The 25,990-nt window shown below is 34.9% G+C and overlaps 1 protein-coding gene across 5 annotated transcripts; it reads left to right on the top strand.

The window, feature by feature from the left end:
• Positions 1-1,806: 1,806 nt before the first annotated feature.
• Positions 1,807-24,796, top strand: LOC121322848 (U2 snRNP-associated SURP motif-containing protein-like). Of its 5 annotated transcripts, none has more exons than XM_041263265.1 (26): positions 1,807-1,896; positions 3,130-3,228; positions 3,481-3,595; positions 4,388-4,503; positions 4,709-4,773; positions 4,857-4,951; positions 5,095-5,130; positions 5,237-5,319; positions 6,562-6,727; positions 7,178-7,389; positions 8,357-8,400; positions 13,079-13,183; positions 13,316-13,382; positions 13,479-13,642; positions 13,894-14,056; positions 14,312-14,391; positions 14,469-14,556; positions 15,929-16,102; positions 16,246-16,465; positions 16,678-16,767; positions 16,975-17,029; positions 17,351-17,516; positions 18,786-18,896; positions 19,188-19,306; positions 20,883-21,053; positions 23,779-24,796. In XM_041263265.1, the coding sequence occupies exons 1-26, from the start codon at positions 1,852-1,854 to the stop codon at positions 23,915-23,917; spliced, it is 2,988 nt and encodes a 995-aa protein (XP_041119199.1). In that variant the 5' UTR covers positions 1,807-1,851; the 3' UTR covers positions 23,918-24,796. The 5 variants fall into 5 exon arrangements, with proteins under 5 accessions (XP_041119199.1, XP_041119200.1, XP_041119201.1 ...); XM_041263266.1 differs by having other exon boundaries at positions 17,354-17,516; positions 23,779-24,795; XM_041263267.1 differs by lacking the exon at positions 5,095-5,130 and having other exon boundaries at positions 23,779-24,795.
• The last annotated feature ends 1,194 nt before the right edge of the window (positions 24,797-25,990 follow it).

Genomic DNA, 25,990 nt, shown 5'->3' with positions numbered 1-25,990 from the left:
TAGCACCCAACTGCTTAATAAAAAATAGTACTACTTTAAAAATAGTGTCTGAATTACAAAGGAAGGTCCTGTTTTAGTCTGTAAATGGTATGACTATATACTTCACCATTTAGAATATTATTGGTAGTGCTTGGCAACACCTAGTCAGATCCCTCCCACTGTAAAATTTTACTGGTGCCACATGTTACAAAAAAAAAAAAAGAAAAAAAAAAAAGCCACCAAAAAGCCAATGTTTATTCTCCCTGATTGTTCATTTAATCAGAACCAATATAATTGTGGTCTCTGTACTATCCAAAAATTAACTCCATCAAAAAACAAAAACAAAAAAACAAAACAAACAAAACATTTTTTTGACTGTAACGGACTAGTTTTTGCCTCAACAACTGAGAATGCAAAACTTAAACAAACAAAGTGGAAAATGAACAGAGTCAAACAAAATTGACATGTAGTCTACAGAAAAATTGCATTTATTTTAATAGCTATTATAATCCCCCCCCCCCCCCCCAAAAAAAAAAAAAAAAAAAAAACCCTTTTAGGTGCTTTTTGTTTTCCTTTTATTCTAAATGGATATTTATTTATCATATTGTGCCCTCTGGTGTGTTTGTTGCAATTATAATATATGCAATTGTAATAATAATAATAATAATAATAATAATAATAATAATAATAATAATAATAATAATAAAATAAAATAACTGTCAGTATTTCACACACACACACACACACACACACACACACACACACACACACACACATATATGTATATATATATATATATATATATATATATATATATATGACTCCTACTACTGTTTACATATTTAATGATGAAATAGCCATATTTTCTGGACTATATCTGCAGGTTATCTGCATTAAAAAAAAAAAAAGAAAAGAAAATCACCTGCAGGTGTAGGTGGAATTATGTGATCAAGGCGACGAGTAAGTTGAACTTTATCTGGCACAGAATATACCTCAAGGGCACAGTCATCATCATACTTATCAGACAACTTCAAACAATCAATCATAAATTCCAGGTAAAATCATATATAAAAAAATGCTGATGCCTAAAGAAGACATACCGGTAAGTTAAAAGTATTAAAAAACAAAACAAGTCGAGATCCAAAATATCTTCAACACAATAAACATGAACTATTTAATTAATGCTCCTAATGCTAATGCGGTAAGCACTGCTTTACTTTAGTTTGATCAAATAATACAATTATGTAATAATATAATAAATTCATGCTGACACCATAAAACCAGCTATCTCTTCAGAGTAGTGTTGTTTTACATATCAACGAGCCCTCCTGTGGAAAAAATCTGGAACTGCAATTAATTGTACAGCATTATACAATTAATCATGCATATACAGCGATGGAAAACTACTGCTATGTTGAGCCCATGGCTGTCTATTGCTCTCGTCGTATATAAAGCCAGACGTCTTTATTTGGTTGGAACGGGGAATTGTTTCAGACTGAATTGAATGCTATTGGCTATTACTAATACCACAAATATATACATGTACATCCCTCTTGCATGTACTGTACTGTCAATCATTATACCTAACAAAAATGAGGGAAGCTTATGATCGGTACGTATAAGGTCTTGCAAAATCGACAGTTCTCATATAATTTTCTATTTTTTAAAATGTCTGTCAGTGATTTTTTTTTTCGAGGATCAGTGGTCGAAATCAAAACAGCACCTTTCTTTGGAACGCCCTCCATTTCATAAAGTACGCTGTGGCTGTGGTAACCCATCCACTTTTCGGCAGTAGATTAACTGAAGCCTCTTCACGTTTTCCCAGTTGTGATCTAACATTCGGTAGTTGACTAAGGCGGATGAAGAATCAAGATGGCTGACAAAACGCCTGCTAGTGCGCAGAAAGCCAGCGCTAAGGTAAATTAATCGAAATGTGAATATTTCATTCATATACCCTCAAGCGAGGAATGTGTACGGATTATATTGCGGTTCTCACAGTGATATTGACGTTATTGTATATTGTTTTATGGTTTGGTGGCATGGTTTATATATGAGTCCCCTGAGCATTGGCGGTCGTACAGAAATGGCCGAGCGTTTATGGCCCTTACTTTTATGCTTGTTTGTTCTACTTGGATAAGTAAATATATATGTTTTTCAACATTTTGTCGTTAAATTCGTATTTGCGAGTTTATTGTGTGTGTGTGTATGTGGAACATAACCATCAGTCAACTGTTGACAACAATAAAGCCTAGCTTGCTTTGACCTGGTCAGGACTGTATGTTCTAGAAGTTTGTATGTTGGTAGCTGCTCTCTAATGTTTGTGGATGGGTACATCAAGTGGTGTTCTTCTATGGTTAGTAGTGTAACGGATTTTGAGTTAAGATATGTCGATGAGGTTTTCTGTTACAAATATTGTATACCCTGAAGTTTATGAGAATTAGTTACCGAGCTGTCTTCATTTCTTATAGGTTCATGCTGTGGAAAAATTGTAACATTATAGAAAGTGTAATGTTATAATGTAGCAGATAAAAAGTATACTTGTCATAATTGCTTTATGACTACAGATGGTACAAACACACAGGAGCAAGTAGCAGCATATGCAATGAAAATAACTTTGTATAAGTGACACAGCCTTTAGTTGGTGGTGATGGTTGGCCAATAATTGATTGGTAAGATTAGCAATTGGTGTTACATTTTGAATGTGGTTATGACTGCTGGGCCAATTTTTCCTTAAATCATATAGTACCTAAATTGAAACTAGCCTGTGCAAAATTACACTGTCAAGTTCTACTGGCTGTTTTAAAACATGAAAAATAAGTTATAATTTCCATTGTTAGAAGTGTGGAGTATTGCCATTTCATCAATCTATACCATTTTGTTCTGCACATCATTTTAATACTTTTCTTAAATCTTAGACAGCTTAAACTGTCTTCAATTTATTCTTCCTGCTATGGTTGGAAAGTTATACTCTGTAGCTTGTAGTAAAGTGTGTAGGCTACTCTTGTCTCCATCAGTCATTACAGCTGCCCATGATTTGTAACTGTCATGTATCCAACAGGAAAATCCAGGAAACAGAAAAGGCGTTCGTTGCTACATTGTTTTTGGTTTGGAATTTACTCAATGTCATTTTATGTTTTGTTTCTGCTGCAGGCTGTGTTGGAGAACAAGTTAAAGTCGTTCAGCATTGGCAAGATAGCTGTGGGAAAGAGGACCCTCAGTAAAAAAGAACAAGATGATATTAAAAAGAAGGTAATTAAAATTATTTAATTAAAATGAGTCAGTTTGATCTTCTGATGATTCTGAATTCTGTTCTGTACATGTTTTAATACTTCTGGATTCAAACCTATTTTTTTTGGTTGTTGTTGTTTTTTTTAAGAATAAAATTACATTTTTAAAAACAAGGAAGGAAACACATTTCCATCATGGTGAGCATGCTGTACCTGTATTTGATGGCAGGCCTTGAGCTATTACTGTATTTAGGCTGTGTTTTTTATTTAAAAGGAGGATGAGAGAGCAGCAGCAGAGATCTATGAGGAATTCCTTGCTGCATTTGAAGGCGGAGATGCAAACAAAGTAAAGGCTTTCGTAAGAGGAGGGATTGCCAATGCATCCAAAGGTAATGATGCCACATTTATGGTATAAGAATTTTGTGCCAAAAACAGTGTTGGATCTCTGACACTCCATGCTCCATGAAACAAGTAATTGATTGAAACTAAAACAAGAGGTTGTTAAAGGAAATGTGCAATATTTAGGTATTTTCAAAAGGCTTTATTTGGATGTGATATACTATTTCGGGTTGTAATGACCTTGATGGAGATATTATGCTATCATCATCCCATATAATTTTTAATGTTTACTTTCAACACAAAGAGCAGATAGTTATAACAAATATTGTAAAAAAAAAAATTTTTTTTCCCCACAGTTTCTTAGAAGAGTTTGTTGCCAGATAAGCTTGGATAGTTATTGCTGGGGAGGAAAAAAAAAAAAAACTTGTGTTCTAGTTTCCAGCAGTTCATCATTTCAGAGTAGTGCCAAAGATATAACACATTAATCTCTTGCAGAGTTACAAAATATAATAGTTTGCCAGACAACATTTTGGTCTTCCAAAAACACTGTCAGACTCTCTAGCAGCATTAATTCATTAAAACATTCTTGTGTGGATCAGAAAGAAAACAATGGACACTGATTATTGTTGGTGGATCTACTTTTTTTTTTTTTTTTTTTTTTTTTTTTTGAAGGGCATGGTAAGATAGTATGTCAGTCCTAGATTTGATGCAAAATACACAGTATTAGAAGTCCAGTTTTCTATTTGATTGTAATGCAAGCCCTAGATGGGATGTTTGCAGACCAGTTGCTCGTATGTGAAGCAGCTTTTAAATCCATGTTGATGGCTTTTCTTATTTTGCAGAAGAAGCTGAAGCAGATGAGAAGAAAGGAAAGCTGTACAGACCACAAACTCGATTTTCAGAAGCAAAAAGCTTTGCACCATCAGACAAACATTTGTTTTCAGTAGATAAAAAGGCTGTAAGTGATTTGGAAGGAGCGCTTTGCTACCAATATTTTTTTTCGGCTGTTACAAAGGTTCTGCGTTGCATTTACAAGAGCTTGTAAACCTAAATAATACAAACCTTGGATAGAAATAACCTCAGTATGAAAAAAAAAAAAAAATTACGTTAGGCTTAGCCTGTTTTAAATGCAATTAACCCTAGTTGCTGATTTATTTTCATAGGCTAAGAAAGCAGAAAAGGAGAAAAAAAAGAGTAATTTGGAGCTCTTTAAAGAAGAATTAAAACAGTAAGTTTTCTGCAGATATGTTTTAATATTATTTCTGTATTTAAAACAAATTATTTAAATTTATTTTTATTAATTCAAACTAGAATTCAAGAAGAGCGAGATGAGCGACATAAGATGAAGGGACGGATCAGTAGATTTGAGCCTCTTTCGTCAGACATGGACTCTCAGCGACCTTCTTGTAAGAAGTCATTTGTTTTCTTAAAAATGTGTGTGTATTTTATGATATGGCATCCTCACCAGTTGGCTTTGCCTATAGTGCTGCGGTGTAAATACTGTTCCAAGTGTAAATACAATTTACATTGCCTTTTTTGCTTCTTTAAGCGGATGGTTCTTCAAGAAGAAACCGTCCATCCAGTGGTAATTCATTTGACTTTCTTTGAACAAATCTTACTTTTTACATTTTGGAAACCTAAAACTATAAACTCTAAAAATTACTTTTTAAAATTTAAATTATTTTTTCCAGTGCTTGACGAGTCTGCACCTGGTTCTCATGATGTAGGAGATCCCTCTACAACTAATTTATATCTTGGAAATATAAATCCTCAGGTAACTGGGTAGTGCATAGGCTTGGTGGGACATCTAAGAATGGCCTTTGAATATTTAGCTTCTTAAGTGCATGTTTTCCTCTCTTTGTTTTCTAAGCACAGATCTTAGAGCACTAACATTTCCAGCATCAACTTTTTGAAGATTGTTCCCAATTTAAGATGGATGGGACATTTAGACCCTGTCCACACTATGCCTTTAAACTGTAAAAGTGCTAAATATGGTTTATGTCAACACTACACAGTGTTTAATGTCGTACTTGAGAACCGGATTTGAGACCACCTTGGGAGGTAGTCTCGAGTCCAGTTCTAATTAGATCGCATCAGGTAGTGCGGTTTATCAGAAGTGTTGACGCTGTACTACAGTGCTAATTTTTGTCTTCCAATATTCTAAAATGCTTTGTGGTTTGTTTGGTGAAATACTGGCGCCTTGCTGTCAGTGTACACTCTGCAATGGGTATTCATTTTTATGCTTAAGGTAAAAAGTGTTAGTACATCTCTATTAAACTAGTGGGGAAAATAACAAAATCACAACATTGTTAGGCGACCGCAAAAATGAAATGCAGGATGGGGATGAACAGTTCACATCATTTGTCAGATCTGTTTGAAATAAAATTAAGGGGACCAGAATTAGGCGCAGGCAAGATATGAAGGTAAAAACAAAGATTGTTTTGTAATGAACAGCTTTTCTGAGTTTAATTATGAAAACAGAATCTGCTCAGTTTGTTTAAAGGGATATCACCAGATTAAAAATAAAACCTGAAAACTTCAAGCCCTGCTTCTGTGTGTTAGCATATACTTTTTTTCCAAAATACTTGTTTTATTTCTTTTTAGCAGTGTGCACCTATATTAATATGAAGCATAACACATTATATTAAAATAAAATAGTGCATGGTGGGATACTATCTTATTAATTTCCACTGTTCATTGTGCTGCTAGGAACTGTAACCAAACTCTTCTAATAGTGTGTGGACACATTAAGCCTAACTAAACATGAGACAGTACTATAGTGTGGAGTCTTTGAGCTGGGTTAATTAGAACGGTTCTCGAGATCGGTTATTTAGTATGGACAGGGTCTTATAGTTAATATAGAGAGAGACATAGATTTTTTTTTTTTTTTTTTTAATTTTTTCAGGGTTTGCATTCTGGTGGTTACATTTTTACAGGCCCATGAATAATTAGAAAATCCAACTTTTAAACTTTTAGTATAGTTGTCAAGTTGTCTATTTTTTTTTATGTTGTGTAGATGAATGAAGAAATGCTTTGTCAGGAGTTTGGTCGTTTTGGTCCTTTAGCCAGTGTAAAAATTATGTGGCCACGAACTGATGAAGAGCGAGCCAGAGAAAGGAACTGTGGTTTTGTTGCATTCATGAATAGAAGAGATGCAGAAAGAGCTTTAAAACATTTAAACGGTGAGGTTTGCCAGTATTTATTTTTTGTTTATATTATAAGATTGAGCTTTTAATTACTTAACTAAACCCTTAATTGAACTAATTTGCTTAATTAGACCTTTTAATTGTTCTCAGCCCCTAAAAAGTTGCTGGTTTGAAGTTACTTATACAATTGTACTCTTAAGAGCTGAAACAATAAAAAACAAGCCCTGGTTTAGCTGAACCAAACAGTTTATTTGAAAAGCAATTATCTCTGCATTTTAATACAGTATGGCTACTTGTATTTAAGCCTGTTTTATTTGGTGTCAAAGGACTTGTTTCCCAGTATGATGGTAATGCCAGGAATAAGTTGTATTTGAATACTTAAACTTTTGGATGAAACAAGCATTATGATGGATCATTTTTTATTTCTAATTGTTTTAATTACGTTTACTAAAGTACTTTGAAATAAAGTTGCATCTTTCTTTATAGGAAAGGTGATCATGTCTTTTGAAATGAAATTGGGATGGGGTAAAGCTGTACCAATCCCACCTCACCCAATATACATTCCGCCCTCGATGATGGAGCACACTCTCCCACCACCTCCTTCGGGGCTGCCCTTTAACGCACAGCCAAGGGAGAGGTTGAAGAACCCCAATGCTGCTATGTTGGCCCCACCCAAAAGCAAAGAGGAGTTTGATAAGGTAATTCAACATGTTCTACATGAGAGTTCAAGTTAAAAATGAATAAACTTTTATATATCAGGCTTCCATAGTCTTAGACACATGTTCAATTTTTGTTAAAGCAAAATCATGCCCCCAGACAGGAATACCAAATTTGCAAAAGGGATTTATTTTGTACACTTTCAATTAAGAACACTCCCTTTGCATCTCTTTGTGCAGTGTATTCAGAAATTCTTAGGTTCCAAACTAAACTACTGTACCCTGCATTTTTTGTGATTAATATGGTCAAAAATAATGGAGGAGAAAGGGAAAGAAAATGCCAGCTGAGTTAACTTCTCTGGCTTTGTAATTGGAATTAAATGAATCACAGATTATATGATCTGCTGAATAGTTTATGTATGTAAAGAATGGTAAGTATGAGAGAAAGTTAGCCCATTGTAGTTTGTCTATTTATTATTTGTTTTTAATAGATAGAAATGGGTTGCTTGGATTAGTAAATTGTTATAGGATACACTTAAATTCAAGTATTCATGTATGTAAAGTAAGCTGCATCAGTTTAATATTACAAATGTTTCCATAGAAAATATTAATTACTGGTGAAATAGATTGATCTATAAAGTTTGTGCTGAAGTAGTTTTTGATGGATATAATAGCATTATGATTGGTAATCAAATTGCTGGGGAGAAATCTTGTTTTTACAAAGCTGTGCATTATATTCCATTGCAACTTCTTCAGTTATGATCTTATGCAGAATTGTGGTATATATGCTTTAGGTCATTCGTAATTTAAATGCAGGTAGTTAAACACGCATAAAGGCGTATTTTTATTTAGCTCTAATAGACAGTTTAATTGTTAAGTGCTATAACTGACAGCAGTAAAGGAAAGTTATTATGCAGTTTTTTTTAAATGCGTTATTATATTTTGCTTGTTGCTTGTTAACAATACTCACATATTCTATGTTTATTATCTGATGTGACTTCATATACAGACTCTGTCGCAAGCCATAGTCAAAGTGGTTATCCCAACAGAAAGGTACATGTTTTTCTTTTTTTAATTGATGTAAAATGTAGAAAATATCCAATTTTCACTAAAGTTTAAAAAAAACAAACAAACAATTGGAAATTGCATGCTACTGGAGGGTGGTTTGGGTGAGCAATAGTGTTCTTTTTTTTACATATCATTTTTTCAAAATACAGTAGATTCCCCAGTCTTAAAGTATATGTACTAATAAAATGATTAAGTTGCTGCATGCTGATTCTACTTTAACACTTTAATTTGCTGTGTCTTGTTTATACTAACATACTTATTTATCAGTTCACTACCTGTTTCCATAGATTAGCCTTCGATTCTATCAGAAGGCAGACCTTGTTTATAGTCTCATCTGTTTCCTTTAAAGGCAACTCTGGCTGTCACGATGACACTTTCTTTTTCTTTTCTTTAATAAACTTGTGAACTGAACGACAACATTCACAAAAAGTACTTGACATTTAGGAGTAAACAGTACACAATACCCTCCTTCAATACTAAACAATGTGAAGCTACTACTGCTTCAGTAAAATTGTTTCCACATTTGCTTCTGTCAGTGGTGAAGTACACTACAGTGCATTGAGAAGAGCACTTGGCTAACTTGAATACAAGGTGAAGTAGCAGTCAAAATTAATTTAAAACACTAACGCATTTTTAAAGCACTAGTATATTTTTTATGTATTTATATTTTTGTACCAACATATGGAGGGGGTATATAAGTTGTCATTTGAAACACTCAGACTGCTTATCTTTTTCCTTTAGAGAAGAAAGATGAATCTTATCCTTTTGAAAGGTTGACAACTTTATCATAAAGCAAGCAAGGCTATGTTTTATTTTTTCCACGTCTCAAAGTATTCATTTGGCACGATGTTCCTGGTAGAGGGGCTTGGTGCATTTCCGAGGCTTTGGTTCCTTAGTTGAGAACTGCACACAAATACACTGGTACTTGTATGCCAGATATGAAAAGATAAATCTAAGTACAGCCATTGTTTAGGGAAGGGAATTTTAAACATTTAAACTCCAAAGAAGTGGTTAAACATCAAACAATATGCTAGACGTATAACTGGCCACGTGACAAGTTTCACCAAACGCATAGTTTTTAATGTATTCATTTTAGTAATTTATCGTTATATACAGCAGGAAGGGGTTTGGCAATTGCCGGCAAGTAGCTTTTCTAATTGGTGCAACAGAAAGATTGACATTGGGGCGGGTTTTATTCTCTTGTCAATCTGGTGCTTCATTGGCGCACTCTGTTTTTCTGCTCTAGAAGGCGTGGTGTGGTATAAATTCCACGGTGTAATAATGTTAATGACAAGCGTTTTTTTTGAAGTATGTTATATTTTTTTTAATAAAATGACATCTATAAACAAAGGAATGAAGCAAAGCCATGTTTAGTATTTTGAGGAACCAGACGAGAGAACCGTGGTATGTAAATAATTATGCAAAACAAAATTGCCGTTCCACAAAAACATGTTCAGTGCTTCAATTAAAATGAAAACATTCAAAAATTACTGTGGATGGAGTTTAAAAAAAAATAATGCAAAAATCTATAATAAACACAACGCTTCGGCTGACATTTATGTAGCCCTTACATCCCTTGAATACCTATAAAGCGATTTTAAAAGGACATTTAAAAAATGAATAAATAAATAAGAACGCATACATGCAAGTAAATTATGTATAGGTTTTAATTTACCAGTACACTTTTATGCAAATTGTTTTAAAAAAATAAAATAAAGTCCTTTATCTGTATAATTTGTCAGCAGAAGGGATATTTAAAAACAAAATCCATCTGTATGAATTTCCTGTTTTTGGCACCAATCCCGGAACAGTAGAGTTATTATAACAATGTATTGTTATCTGCATTTCATAGATTCTTTAACAGATGCAGCTGTGTATTATTATTATTATTATTATTATTATTATTATTATTATTATTAATAATAATAATAATAATAATAATAATAATAATAATAATAATAATAATAATAATAATAATAATAATAATAATAATAATAATAATAATAATATTTGGATTTGTTTTGTTCTTTTGATGTAATATAAAAACGTTATTTTGTTTTATTCGCTTTGTGCCCACAGGGCCAGCAAAGGTAGTGCAGTACAAAGACAAAGAGACCCAAGATACAAATCCCATTGGGTATATATTCAATTTTTTTTTTTTTTTTAATATAAAGATCTTATAGCGCCTGTCCTGCATTAGATATATATACACACATATACATATATATATTCTGTTTTTCTGTGTGTATGTATGTATGTATGTATGTATGTGTGTGTGTGTGTATGTATGTATATATATATATATATATATATATATATATATATATATATATATATATATATATATATATATATATATATAATAAATAAATAAATAAATAAATAAAATGCAGGAAGGCGCTATAAGATCGTTATTAAAAAAAAAAAAAAAAAAAAAAAAAAAAAAAAATTTAAACCAGCCCTAATTTCAATATATAGTTTGGTATGAACATTTTTTTTTTTTTAACCTTTGTAGTTTTAATGTTAGTCCAAATGTTATTTGTTTATTTAGGGTTTCTTTGCTTAGAAAATACTAAGCAGGACTGTCAATGTACATCATAATGTAAAGAGTGTGTGTATATGTAGATATGGTTTAAATGCGGACAGTTGCATAGCATTTAAACATTCATTAAAATGTACCAAAAGCACATCCCCAGCCATCGTTGCATGAAACAAGACTAGGTAGAAACCAGAGGTAAATGATACAGCCTTATCTGTTCAGTGTGACTTAATTTTTTTTTTTTTCTAAAACATTATTAGTAAGAAACTAACCTGAGATGTTTAAAGGTAGCATCCTTAATAGAAACAGAACACAGTGAGAAATAAAATGGATAATAAAGCTCTAATTTCATAATAAACTAAAGTGATGATTGTCCTTGTACTTTAATAGACTAAAAATAAAGGGTAATGTTCCTGTGTAGTATTAAAGAACTGAAAGAAACACCTACAAATGCTATTGCTCATCCCAGCTGAAACCCTCCTGGCCTCTGTCAGCCAAGCATGTTAAAAACAAACTTGCCATGCAGCAAGATGATTCCAATCCTCTTATTCTGTATGACCTTTGACATTGGCCTTGGTGAGCAGCACAAGTTGAACTGTCTGCAGCAGCGGGGGACCAGAAAAGCGTCCTGGGATGGATTGGGAAAGTATACAGATTTTTACCTGACATTGGTACGATCGGCTCCAATAAATGTGATTTGTGTTTTTAAATACAATGCATCATTTGTTATTTTGTTGGCCACTTTAGGCAAATTTATGCATTCCCCAAGTTACTCTTTAAGTACACATCACTTCTGTGGTCTAGATCATATCCTTTCTTTGCCACCATGTATTCATTGCCATGCATTTATAAATACTGTGTGGTCAAATTTAGTAAAAAGAAAGAAAAAGCTGCTGAAGGTTGTTTCTAAATTTAGCCTATTCAGGCCAACAATCCTATACTGCTTTGGTTATTTAAATGTTTAAATTATAGAATTACATTGAGTGACACAGTATTTAAGTTCACAAAGCAGTGTCTGTTTGAATTTCTCTGAAAAAAAGCACTGAATATGTGTGCTAGTTATTCTCTAGTAATGTGTAAAATTATAAATTTTCACTGTGTCTTTAAGATAGTTAGGGTAAACTTTTCACAAACAATTGAATAGTTAGTTTTGTTTTTTAAACAAGATAGCAATTTTAATTTTCTTGTTTTGCCAGACGAGGCATGCTTCGATTCCATAGTCAATAAATTATTTATTTCTTAGCAGAAATAAATAATAATAAACTGTCATTCTGTTGAATCTTTTTTTTAAAATCTTTTTAATGAGAAAGTTCAGAAGACAATAAAAATGGGGAGATCACCACCTGACCTACCATTGTGCAACAGTTTGATTTCTTTACAGACGTATATTGCAAGTAGAGATGCACAAATTGATTAGCAAGTGATTACGCCCAAGTGAGGTGTTGATTGGGCTAACTTGCCACTCCAATTGAAGAAATGGCTGCATGAGTTTGTGCGGATTGCTGCTAGACACAAGCTTAGAAAAAGCAGCAGTCGGCATAGGATCAAGCAGTTGTTTCTCCAGTTTAACCCTGGCTGTTGTCACCTGCTTGTTATGGAGGGCTCATGCTGAATAATTGACTTGTGCATCTCTAATTGCAAGATAGTTTAGTGATGGGGTTTATAATAACAACATATTAAATGTTTAACTGGTTTGCAGTTTCCAATAAATTTGCACATTTACCTTAACATGCATAGTCCTTGGTGCACCCCATTTCTCTCTGTTCTAATTGATTTCTTTAGTTTTTGGAATTTGGAGTCAAATGTTTAAGACCAAGCAGCACCATGGCCGCCTCTCTTTTTAAGTAATGCAGTTATTTTACTCGCTGTTGCATATTTGTTTCCAGTATTTATAGAACATGTTTAAACATTGTTTCAATGTTGTATGCAGTTGAAGTTGTATTTTAAAGCAGTGTCATATTCAGGTCTAGCAATTGGCATTGTCTGCCAAATTGAATGTAAAGCTTAAATTTGGAGAAGGGCCAAGGTGATTACATTAGCCTGATAGAAACATAAAGATGGGTGTTTCTTAAATGCAGACTTAAGATTCTGAATCGGTTTGCTTTAACTGTGTTTTTTTTATAGGAATTTACTTTCTCTGATACATCGAATGATCGAGTTTGTGGTGCGTGAAGGACCTATGTTTGAAGCTATGATCATGAACAGAGAGCTAAACAACTCCATGTTCAGGTATGTGTTCTGTTTGGTGTAGTGTGTATTTTATAACTGTATTTTATTAGGCCAGTCCTTGGCCTAATGTTTTCAGTCTCCACTGCTTGCAGTGCAAAAACCAGAAGTGTATTTTTTCACTTCTCTCCACAGGTTTCTTTTTGAGAATCAGAGTCCAGCCCACGTTTACTACAGATGGAAGCTGTATTCAATTTTACAGGTAGTTCTCTAAATGTAGATGTACAGCTTAATGTTTTAATAGCTTAATTTAAGGATGTATATCACAATTCCTTGATTTCTAATCTGATTCTCCCAGGGAGATTCTCCAACTAAATGGAGAACCGAAGACTTTCGAATGTTTAAGAATGGATCAATGTGGCAACCACCTCCATTAAATCCGTACCTGCATGGCACAGTGGAGGATGAGCAGGAAACAGAAATAGAGGAGGAACCCAGCAAGAAAGGGTCGCTAAAAGAAGAGTATGTCTTTTTGGTTTACAGAAGTGTTTAACTAATACTGGTGAATATAAAAGACAAAAGACTGCATGCACAGAAATCTTGTCATAGAGTTATTAATTACATTTCAGTTCAGTTGATCTGTACAGTAAAGTATTATCTTCATAAATTGAGATCAATAGAACTAATTCACAGACACAGTAAGGACTTAATTAACGTCACTCTTCTGTAGGTTAACATAAAGGGTCACTTTTTTTTTATTCTCAATTATTTAGGCAAAGGGACAAATTAGAGGAGGTTTTGCGTGGACTGACGCCTCGGAAAAATGATATTGGCGATGCCATGGTATTCTGTCTAAATCACGCGGAAGCTGCTGAAGAAATAGTGGAATGTATTGCAGAGTCTTTGTCTATCCTGAAGACTCCACTGCCAAAAAAGGTGAGGGCTTTTTTTAGTAATGAATTTGAGGGGTTATTTATTTAAGAGATCCTTTTCAGAACAGCATTTTCGGTTGTGTTAAAACTTAGTTTTGACATTCCTTAGGACAAGTTGTTGCATTGTATCAGAATCAAGGTTACGGCACCTGCCATTTAGGGCAATTTTTGGTGCAATAAAAAAAGAGAACACCACACATACTTTAAAGGCCACAATTACTGTTAAGTTTAAAATTGTATATCTGTGTTTCTTTTTCAGATTGCACGGTTGTATTTGGTATCGGATGTGTTGTACAACTCCTCAGCTAAAGTCGCCAATGCTTCATATTACAGGAAATAGTAAGCAAACTATTTGTAAGTTTTGTGTATCTGCATTTAAAGATTGTCATACTGAGGTTTTCTCTGTTTGCTTGCAGCTTTGAATCCAAACTATGCCAGATATTTTCAGACCTCAATGCCACGTACAGGTCAATACAAGGCCACCTACAATCAGAACATTTTAAGGTATTTTTTTTTTTTTTTTTTTGTCTCATTCTGTAATGTTTTGGTACCTGTGCTTTTGATTTTAAAACATTGTTAGTTTAGCATGTCAAGCAAGCATCTGAATATGTAACCTCAATTTGTTTCGGCACTGCGTTGAATTGCTGTATACTTTTGCCTTTGATTACCAGTTCTAAATGTAGAAAAAAAAAACTGTGCCAGACCTGTGTTGCTTGTTGTGGAATTCCTTTGTTTGATAGCTTGTTCTGAGGTCCCGCTCTGTTGCTGGTGTTAATGAGCGTGTGTTTCCCATAATAACCACACAGTTATTACAGGAAATATCAACTGCATGAGCACATTGAAAAAATTGCTCACCTGTTATTTATCAAGTCATGCCTTTCCACTCCTACTGGTGTTTAAATCCAGGTTAGTTGTGGTTGGTGGGTATTGTGATCTGACAGGACAACTTGGGGAATCTTGTCTTGTGACTTTCTGTGTATCGTGCATTCATGAAAGGTGCTGTACTGCACATCAAAAAAAAGAAAGCGACAATTAAATCAAATAAAGTATGCTCGGAACTAATTTCAGTTTTGGTCTGTTTAATTCCGACTCTGCACGTTTTATTTATTTTTTAAATTTTTATACATATTTTGCTAACGCTAGAACCGCCGCGGTTATACCCATACCTAAAACCGCTGCCGGCAGTCCTTAAGATGGTTACATTTATACAACATCAGTATTAAAATGAAAGACAAACTATCGTTTTTTTTATATCAAACATCTGCACACTGAAACTCTATTTTTAAATGAACAATTAAACATAAAAGGGGTTTATTTTCTAACTTGCCACATATAAAACATTTTCTTGTGTGTGTGTCACTCGGTGCAGCACAGAATCCAGGTTGAGCTGCTGCAGCCTGCTGCTTTGCAGTTTTCTGATTGAAATGTTTCTGCCGAAGTGCTGTGGCTAGCTTCAAGATTAAATTTTTCCCACAGGTATTTTCCCCCCGGTGCATTCCTTGTACAAAATGAAAATAATTGATGGCTGCCAGGTCCAGTAGAGAGAACAGGCTTGTATATAAAAATAAAATAGAATATTGTGGGTTATATTCAAAATTAAAACATGTATTGTAAAAGGCAGTCAAAATGACAGCTTTTGCAGTTCTAGGTAGAGGGGGATTAATTTTTGTGATCCTGCCTCTCAGATGCCATCGGGGTATTTAATACGTGTATTTAGGAAAAGTCAAGAACGGACAACTACGTATCTTTCACACGCAGAGTAATTTTAAAAGTGAAAACGGTCTAAATGACTGCCATGGCGGTTCTAGTGTTAAATCTTTCGCTTGTTCAGGCTTTCATCATTCTAATCCCTTCTTCTGTTTGATTTTTCAAATAGCAAAGGGTAATGTCCTGCTTCAGAGCGTGGGAGGATTGGACTGTTTATCCTGAGGCTTTTCTGATCAAACTTCAGAACATATTCCTCGGACTGGTGAATCTTGCTGTAGAAAAAGAAGCCTCTCTACCTCCTCCATCTGTTGTTCCTGCTTCAGTTCCGATTGTCCTTGTACAGGTAAAGCACTAATGAGGGAAAGAGTGGTTATTTTATTTGGAAGGGATTATTTATTTATTTATTTAAATTCAGCTAAGCAGGGATGCGTATTCCCCTCCTTCGTGACTAATTGTGTCATTCGATTACCTTTCTCTTTTTACTAGCCAGCACCAGTTGGAGACATCGATGGGGCTCCAATCGAGGAAGAACTTGATGGTGCCCCACTGGATGATGTTGATGGCGCGCCCGTTGATGGCGCGCCCGTTGATGGAATGCCCATTGATGGAATGCCCATTGATGGAATGCCCATTGATGGCACACCTATTGATGATTTAGATGGGGTTCCAATAAAGTTGGCTGGAGATTACTTGGATGGTGTTCCTTGTGAGTGTATTCTGTGTTTCTTTTTAGGGGTTTGTTAGTAGGACTTTAGAGGGGGGCAGCCAATGACTTCTTTATGGCAAAATCCAAATAGACTGGCTTGCAAGAAGAAATTGAAAAAGTTACTTACCTTTGCAGCAGACAAATTGGTCGGTTCAAGAGGCTCTTTTTACTCTTAGTTGCACTTTTATGTATAATGTATTTCTTCTTACTAGTGGAACTACTTAACCAGACCAAAAAGCCAGCGTTCAAAATGGCTCCTTCCAAATGGGAAGCGGTGGATGAATCTGAACTTGAAGCACAGGGTAAGAGTATCTTTGATCCAATTTTGCTTAAAAAGAATAAGCCAAGTATCATCTGTTTGCTACACATTTTATTAAACGTTCAGGCACTTTTTCAGAGGGATTGTCTAGTTAAATATTTCTGCGTCAAGTTTGGGTATCTCTACACTGCGGTTAGCATGAACGTTATATCTTGATCTTGCTGATTTTTTTTATATGTTTGTTCTGTAGCTATTACCACCTCAAAATGGGAAGACTTGGATCAGCCAGAAGAATCCAAAGAGAAGTATGTAAATGGGTTGCTGCTTCACAAGCATCACTAGACACATTAATTGACAGTTCTATAATTTCTCCAGTTTTACTGTGTTTTATTGTGAATGTTCTGGTGCAGGTAAATTCAGTTTGTAAGGATCTGCGTACTAGATGCACAGGGCTGCTTTGAACTGTGACCTATTCATAAATATTTCACAGCTGTGTTCCTTACTTGAATGATCCCCAACCATATGCAACAGTTATTTTGTTTGCCTGAATATAGCAATCCAAGTGGATTCTGTAATAGTACAGAAGTGGACAAAAATGCATGGATTTGTTTCTCATCTTTTGAAAGCAGGGAAGATGAGGAAAGTGAAGATGAAGAGGACACTCGAAGTTCTCGTTCAGAAGACCAACAGGTCTACTCAAACCCTATTAAGGATGAATCCTCAGAATCAAAACCGTTTACAAAGTTCTCCGAAATGAGTGAAGAGAAGCGGGCCAAACTTCGAGAAATAGAGGTAAGCGCAGAGACCATGTGCATTCTAATCAGGGTTGGTTCATTTTTAATCAGTTTAATGCTTTAATTAAATTAGTAGAAAACCTTCAGTTAAATTAGTTATGTAGTTCATTGTGAATTTAATTTAACCCTTCCACTCCAGTGAACATTTGACCTGTTGGAGGTCTGACTGACATCATGTGACTTTCGGCTTGTATATGCCATATTATATCTTTCAAACAGCTGAGAATCAGAAGATTATTAAGAGAATAATGTGTTCACTTTATGATGAAACATATCCTACGATTACATAGTTGAAGGTAAAAAATGAGTTTGAAAATGTACTCATTCATTTCTTTAGAAATGTCTCCATAAGTGTAATTTAGTGATCTCCTACCTAACTCAAAGTGTCAGTTATAGCCACAACTCTCAGGAACTAGGATCAGAAAGGATTGTATAAATACTGTGTCTGGCTTTCATTTTACACCAAATTGTTGACGGGTGTGGAATGTGAAGAAGTTCGCCATCAGATAGATGTGTCAACTCATCAACATCTTCTGTAAAAAATAATAAAAAAAAAAAAAAAAAATCTGATCGGTAAGCATTCTCGGTTATGTAAAGCAATTTAGTATGCTCTCGGGTAACGCAGCACTTTAAAATCCTGGCATATACAATAATCAAAACCTAAGATACTGAAATGCTGCACTTCGAAATAAAAGGTGTTTCTGTTGGACTGATGTTTATCCTAATTTTAATGTTTTGTAAATGTATTTTAGGGTTTATAAACATTTTGGACAATTTAGTACGATTTCTGGTAAGCTTGTACTTGTGATCGCCGTATCTCCAGATAGGGGGGAAAAAAAAAAAAGATCGCCAGTATTCTGCATTCAGTTGTCATTGCAAAATGTACTGGCTCACTGAATACAACATGCTTGAGACATTTGAATGCCTCATGTTTGTTTAACCCTTTGCGGTCCTATGTAGGACCAAGTCCGACAATATCCCTTTCCAATCCGATGTCGGATCCTATCCGACATTATCAAAAAGACGTAAAGCACAGGTCTATAGTTCATTTTTAGACCATTTATTTGCTTTATTCTTTTTCACTAAGTAAAGTTTAATAATTAAAGAAATGTCTCAATTGTAGTGTTAATTTAACGCTACGGAAATGATTAATAGTTAATTTTAATTGATAATGATGACAAATTTAATGCATTAACTGCATGTTAATTTGCCCAACCCAAATTATTTAACAAATTCCATTTTATTGTATTTTCATTTCTCTTTACAGCTAAAAGTTATTAAATTTCAAGATGAGTTGGAATCGGGGAAAAGGCCCAAGAAGTCAGGACAGAGTATTCAGGAGCAAGCCGAACACTATCGGGACAAACTGTTACAAAAGGTTTGTTAAAATAACTGAGTAATGACTTGCTAGTCTAGTCCATCTCCACTCATGTTCCCTCTCTCTCGCTCTCAATGACAGATGACATATATTATCTCCCCACACAGACATCCAAGAGACCTTCCACATAATGGTAGCATGTATTTAAATTAACCACAAGGGGGCACTAACTGTTCTGAAATAAGCTTGCTGGCTTGCTTTATATCTGATATTACATAATATTTTTTTTAGTTAAGTGCATAGCTTTAAACTTATTTTGAACATTTATCTTAATTTTTTTGCTAATTTCAGGAAAAGGAAAAAGAAATGGAACGGGAAAAGGAGAGAGACAAAAAGGATAAGGAGAAATCAGAATCTCGTTCTAAAGAAAAAAAGGAAAAAGATGAATCCACACCAACAAGGAAAGAAAGGTTTGCTGCTTTTAATTTTTAACCACTTGAATTAAGTGTAATATTTCTCACCATAATGGGAATTTACATGTTGCCAAGTTCAGTAGTTTGCATCACAAATGCACATATATCGGTATATCAAAAATAGCATGTTGCTTAAAGAATGTTAACCTTGTCTAACTTTTGGCAGTTTCCTTATAGCTCAACTTTTACTTGGCATGATGTGCAATTTTAAAACAGAAATCTTAAATCAACACTTAAAACATGAATTATTTTGTGCTTTTTATACAGCCTGGGTCTAAGGATTGATCTTGACATCACTACCTCTGTGTATTTTAGCTCAGTAATGACCAGTGCAGTTCTCCTAGAGACTTCAGAATTGTGCTACAGAATGTCTTGATCGGACCATGCAAAGGCCAACATTCAGCAACATGTCAGCGTGGTTTCTCATTTGCTTTTTCTCCCTTATCTCATCAGTTGAAGAGTGTGATAATATTGACTTTTTTATATAGATTCTGCACTTTGTAAGAACAATACAGAGATCTCTCTTTATAAACACTCAAAACAGGATGGTGATTCTTAAAAGCTTTCACTGTGGAATGGAATCGGTATCTATTTGTAGCCATGGAATGACAGTGGCTTTATCAGAAGAAAATGCTGCTTTTCCATCTGGTCCCTGTGGTCTCCTCTAGGTCCTGATAAGAACTGTGGTACTTTGCAGTAGCTTAACCCAGAATCTGTTATCTAGCTCTTGTATGTAATTTCCTTTTTTCAATTTTTTGGATTAGAGAGAAGTTTAAGTCCAATCAAAAGTGTTCTGTACTGTTCCTTATTTGGAATTACTTTTAGATTTGTTACTTTCATGAACAGGTTGTAGAACTATTTAAAAAATCAAGCTCTTTCCCAAAATCTAGACTGATGCTTATTGCTGTTGAATAACCTTTTTTTTAGGAGTCTGATTGCTGGTAACAATTCTCAAACAACCTTGCCTAGAGGGCAGTGTGTTGATCTGGCATATATGCAAACATGATCTCAAGTAGATTAACCCTTTGCAGTCCATTTATTCAGCGCCTGTCAGGCATGTCGGGTAATTTGTTTTCACACGCACTGTTTAAAAATGACATCAGTACTGCATCTCCAGCCAAGCCCCACCCCGTGTTCGCTGTATTTTTCACATACCTCTTTGTAGACGTGCATACTGATAAATCATCTCCTGATTACTTGTTTTATCACCAAACTCCTCAATGATGCGATCCAAGTCATTATTTTATTACTATAACATCTCCAAGCTCTGCAATTATCTGTGATATTCTTTGAGTGCTGGATGCGGAAGCATCTAGCTCCTTTGTTTATATCTGCTTATCTCCTGTGTGGTGCAGCTGCTAGGGCTATTGATCACACCCCCCCCCCCCTTTTTTGGTTTCATTCGGCCATTGAATCGTTTTCTGGGTTTTTTCTGGAGAAAAAAACAACTAGAGACCTGTGCTTTACGTCTTTTTGATGATACCGGCCTGGAAAGGGAAAATTGTAATGTCAGACCTGGTCCGACATTGGACCGCAAAGGGGTTAATAAAGCTGTGCTTCTCTTTGTTTTCAGGAAACGACGGCATAGTGCATCTCCCAGCCCAGCTCGGAGCAGCAGTAGAAGAGGGAAGTCTCCGTCTCCACGGTGTGAACGCTCCGAAAGGTCCCATTTAAAAGACAGCGCTCGTTCCAGATCTTCTCATAAAGACTCGCCAAGAGATACCAGTAGAAAATCCTCTAAAAGGTAATGACTGAGTATATATTTAAAACAAACAAAAAAAAAAACTACTGCTGTACCTAGTACCATTTATAGACATTCTGTCACACCAGACTAATTCTGTTTTCAGCATGCTTTGCTTCTTCGGTGCTGGATGGGTAAAACTGTTCCTTATTATAACACCAGTTGACTTTGGAAATAAAATGCTCTTATTTTCAGTAGAATAATAAATGTGTTCCCAACACAGCAGATGCTTTCCACAATTCCCTGTCTTCGCTGATTTTCTTTTGGCCGTTATTTTTTTTATTTATTTTTTTTTTACCTGGCTTTCCTGCATGTGGATGAAATATTTTGGGAGTACGGCGCTCTTGTCGAGCAGGATGGAAGGAAAGTTATTTGCCATGAATACATTTTGTCTGATTTTTTTCATTTTATTACATTTCTTATTTGCTCCTCATATTTGCTTTTTTAAATGGTCTATTTATCATTTTTTAATTTCCTCAATGTATTGCTCGGAATAAAAGTAACTTAAGGTTCTATTTCCTCATATGTCCTTGCTTACAGGTAGCTCTTAAAGGCATTATAGAATTTCTTAATGTATATTGCACATATGTCCTGATTTAAGGCTGGGGCAATGCCTAATTCTTCACGATTCGGTATATCTTTCTCCAAAAAAGCCAATGCATCGATTCATCAATGTTATGAAAGAGTAACAAAAAAATGCATTAGTACGTGTGGATTGTGGAGCTGTGGATTACTGTGTAACACTACAAGTAAAGCTTTAAAAACTGCAATGCAAATTAAATTGATTACGTCAGTTTATGCGTATATATTAGTAATTAAATATTATTTGTTTATTTATTTATTTGCCATATTCATGTTTGATTTGTATACCAGTGGGGGCAAAGCAAATCCCCCCCCCCCCCAAAAAAAAAAAAAGTTGTTTAAATCCATAACCAGTCAGAGTAACAACCAATCGAGGGGGAAAAAAAAAATAGTTGTTACTGTCCACAGCAGTAACAAGTGATGTCCATTGCTTATGTTTGGATTGTGTTAAGGAACATGATAGTGTCCACACTTTGTTTTAAGCAACGACTAGCACTTGCTTACAATCTGACCAGCATTAATACCTGGGGACTGACGTTGCCGGGATGCTTAATACTTCTGACCAAATATCTTGATGGTTTTTGTTAATTTTTACTCCAAGGTGGGGGGTGGTATAGTTCAAATGAATAAATGCAGATTTTGTTGGAAGTTTTATAGAGTGCCATCTCCTGATGTTGCTTTTTAGGCAGGATTCTACATTATATATGTATGAAATTAATAAAACGCAAAACAATAACGTTAGTGCATTTCTAAAATGCAGATGTAAAAGACATTTCCTCTTTTTCATTCCTATCCAATAATTTTGTTTATATTACGAAGCAGTTTTATGCAATGAAACATGTAAAAATGGTTCCACTACTTCCTGCATCCTCTTTAAAAACAAAACCAAACAAAAAAAACCCTTTGGAGATGTCAGTATCCCATATAGCTCTGCGCTCGTCCCTGGTATTAGAGCGACTTGGTAATCTGTATCAGAGTAACTTACCTGTTGACTCTCTCAGGCAAGAATTTGGTCTTAAGAATCATGGTTTTAAGACCATGGATGAGGCGTGCAGGGTTTTTATTGAGAGCTATTCCGACATCTTTTTTGCTTTCGCAAAACTTGCAGCAATTGCAATTACAATACCTGTATCTTGTGTACCAGCAGAAAAGGGTTTTAGCTGTCAGAACAGTGTGCATATCAGCAAACACTCTTGTTTACGTGAGGATAATCTAAAACAACATGGCAATTTCAATGGAAGCTCCTGAGAATTAAGACTTTGATTTGGAAAGCGCACAAGTCATTTTGGACTTAAATTACCATTAACAGCAAAACTGTAAACAGTTATGATGTTGACAGCTTCCCGCAGAGACATTGGTACATGTTCTACAACACTGATTTTTACATCGTGAATGAGGGATTGTCAAAAGAAAGTGTTTCATGGCAAGCTTGTCTGTCTATTTCTACTGCTATTTATACAATGTACTGTTTTGCATGTTAACTTTGTTAATCTGAAAGTTATACTGGAAAATAATAGAACTATGTTCATGCAGTGTGTAAAATTGCAGATGTTACGGTTGAAAACGCAGATTTTGAGATGGTATGCTTTTTACAAATGCACATTTTAAGGCTAGTGCGACCTCTGCCTCTCATTAAATGGTCATGCAAGTGAGTTGTGTTACCGGAGTATCCCAAACATTACTTTCTTTACTTTTCTTTCTTGCCACCTTACTTTAGAAAATAATTGGCAAACATTGGAAGGTATTTGTAATTCTAGTGCAACGCTTTTAACTTGCTCTGTTACTTTGAAGACTCCTGCACAAAACCAATCCCATCACTAAACACTCACAGGGGGCAGTGCAGGGGGGAGAAGGTGAGCTCAGTCACATGCAGATTCAGTGAGTCAGACCTGAGGGAAGCAGAGAAGCTGCAGCTTAATGCAAAAATAATTGCAGATTTTCCAAATTTAGTAAAATAAAAGCTTTCCTTTGCTTAAACCCTATACACAAAAACGATGCACAGGCTTAACTATCAATAGTTGTCAAATGATACGATGCATCGCCTCAGCCTTAGTCCTGATGCTTTGATTTTAAAAATGGATTTAATAAAAAAAAAAAAAAAAAAAACTAATTTTTTTTCTTTTGTTTTTCACCTACGATAATTTAGGTCGCCTTCAGCATCTAGGACACCCAAGAGATCTCGAAGATCTCGTTCCAAGACACCTAAAAAATCTGTCAAAAAATCCAGGTCCCAGTCCAGATCTCCACATCGATCCCATAAGAAATCAAAGAAAAGCAAACACTGACATTTTAGTTTCTTTCATTTGTTGAGGTGAAAAATTGGAATTGCAGTTATGTGCCTGAGCAAACCTGTAAAGACACAAGAAAGCATTCCTGGTTAAATATTTTTTTTTTTTTTTTTGGTGAATGCGTGTGTATCCATGCTGTCTACCTTCCATCTGTAAAGCCATCACTGTTTTATATTGTAAAAAAACAGAAACCTTTTCATTGTGTTTTGATTTCCTACATACCTTTGCCAAAATCACCTACATTAGGGATCAAATGAGTGTATGGTCTCCTGGCAGTAGTGTTTTATTAGATTGTCAGATGTGTTTTTTTTTTTTTTGTAGTTTTGACTTACAAGGATTTCAATAAAGCTACAGTTTCTGCATTGGCAGTAAATTGAAAACTTCTAGTTTTGAAGGACACTTAACCAATGTGCTCCTTCCCTTGAAGCAGCGCAATTATTAGTGGTCTTCATAATGAAGGTGGCAAAAGGGCTTATATACACTGGCAGTGCTTCAACAGCTTTAGCTTCTGAAGTTTGTAGGTTTTTTTTTTTTTTTAAACACAAACAAAATGACCATTTCAGGCAGGTAGTGTCCTGTTGGAATTTTCAGTGACAATGCATAGAGGACACACACCATGCTGTGTCACCAGTTTACCTATTGCAGTATTTGTAATTGTGGAATCTGTTGGAAATGTAAATGTCTGTTATTGATGCACATACATACATACTTGTATGTGAAACTGAAGGGGTGAAAAAGAATGTCCATGTTTAGTGGCATGTTAAATAAGTTAGTTTGCACCGGATTCTTACAAATTTTGAAATTGTTCCAATTTACATTAAATTTTAGTCCGTAGTAACCTTTTTTTTTGGGGGGGGGGGGGGGGGGGGGGGGGTGTGTGGAGACAAGACCCTTTCAGCTGTATCTTGTAAATTAAATAAACAAATGAATAAAACAAATTTATACTTATATTTTTGTAGGTATGTTTAAACATTTGTTATGCTTTTATATGCTTGAAAATGTGGATTGTTGGATTAAAATTCTAGAACTGATTTGATTTCTCTCCCCTTTCCGCCAAATTTGCTTTTACAGATAGTTTGGGAATTCAAACATTGAGTTAGTTGAAACGTTAAATGCTGCAGCATTAAGATCTTTGACCTTGCTAACTGTCCCAGGACTAAATCCCTGAATAAATCATCTCAATAAAATTATTTGATTTAGAAAAAGCTTTCTTGTAAGGTTAGTTGTACACCACAATGTTATCAGTTTTCTAGGTGTGAAAAACGACAGGTATGGGATAATTGCTTTCTCTATTAACCCCAGTCAGGTACATAGCCTACAAAATAACTTGGTATCCCTGAAATTTAATAAGAAAGATGCCCCATGATTGCTTTGGCTCTACATATGCTAACCATGCTAAACTTTAGCCCCAAAAATGTGTTTCTGGAGTTGTGACTGTTATGACCGATTTAGCTCTTTGAATGCTGTACTGGTCCGCACTAGCAGGTGCTACACAGAAACATGGCTTGATTGTTTTTGATGCATTAGGGCAACACCAGCTTGTCTTGGGCGGTTCAAGATGCAACTGCTGTTGGTGCATGCTATCTGGCTCCTGCAGAAGTGAAGATATCCCAGTTCTTTATTGAAGCCTCCAAGGATTCATAGCGAGACCAAACCTGGAGCTTTCAGTTCATATTTGTTTGAAAGGATCTAGTCAATTTAAATCAAATGTGTTTCCTGTGGTTACTGTAATGAGAATTTCTTCATAATAAGATGTCTAAAACCACAAACTCATTTAGGGCCATTTTAAATTAATGTACACATTATGAAATATTCAGAACTTGAAGTCAGTCTAGTTGGTTTGAGGCCAGAAAATAGGTTGCGAACAAGACTGGAATTATTGGTTCCAAGAATATATTGATTTAAATACATATTTTTAGTCCTCCTATACTGAATGTTGGCAGGTTCATAAGTCATGTTTGGTATTATTATAGGTTAAGTTTGAAAAGGTTCCCTTAATATTCTGTGTCACTCTGAACTTCTTTGCTCTGCTTTGATTGGAATTTTTCTGCAATAAATAACCACATTTTT

The sequence above is a fragment of the Polyodon spathula genome, chromosome 11 (assembly GCF_017654505.1).
Source record: "Polyodon spathula isolate WHYD16114869_AA chromosome 11, ASM1765450v1, whole genome shotgun sequence".
In the NCBI taxonomy this organism is placed as follows: Eukaryota; Metazoa; Chordata; class Actinopteri; order Acipenseriformes; family Polyodontidae; genus Polyodon; species Polyodon spathula.
This window is presented reverse-complemented; position numbering and strand designations above follow the sequence as displayed.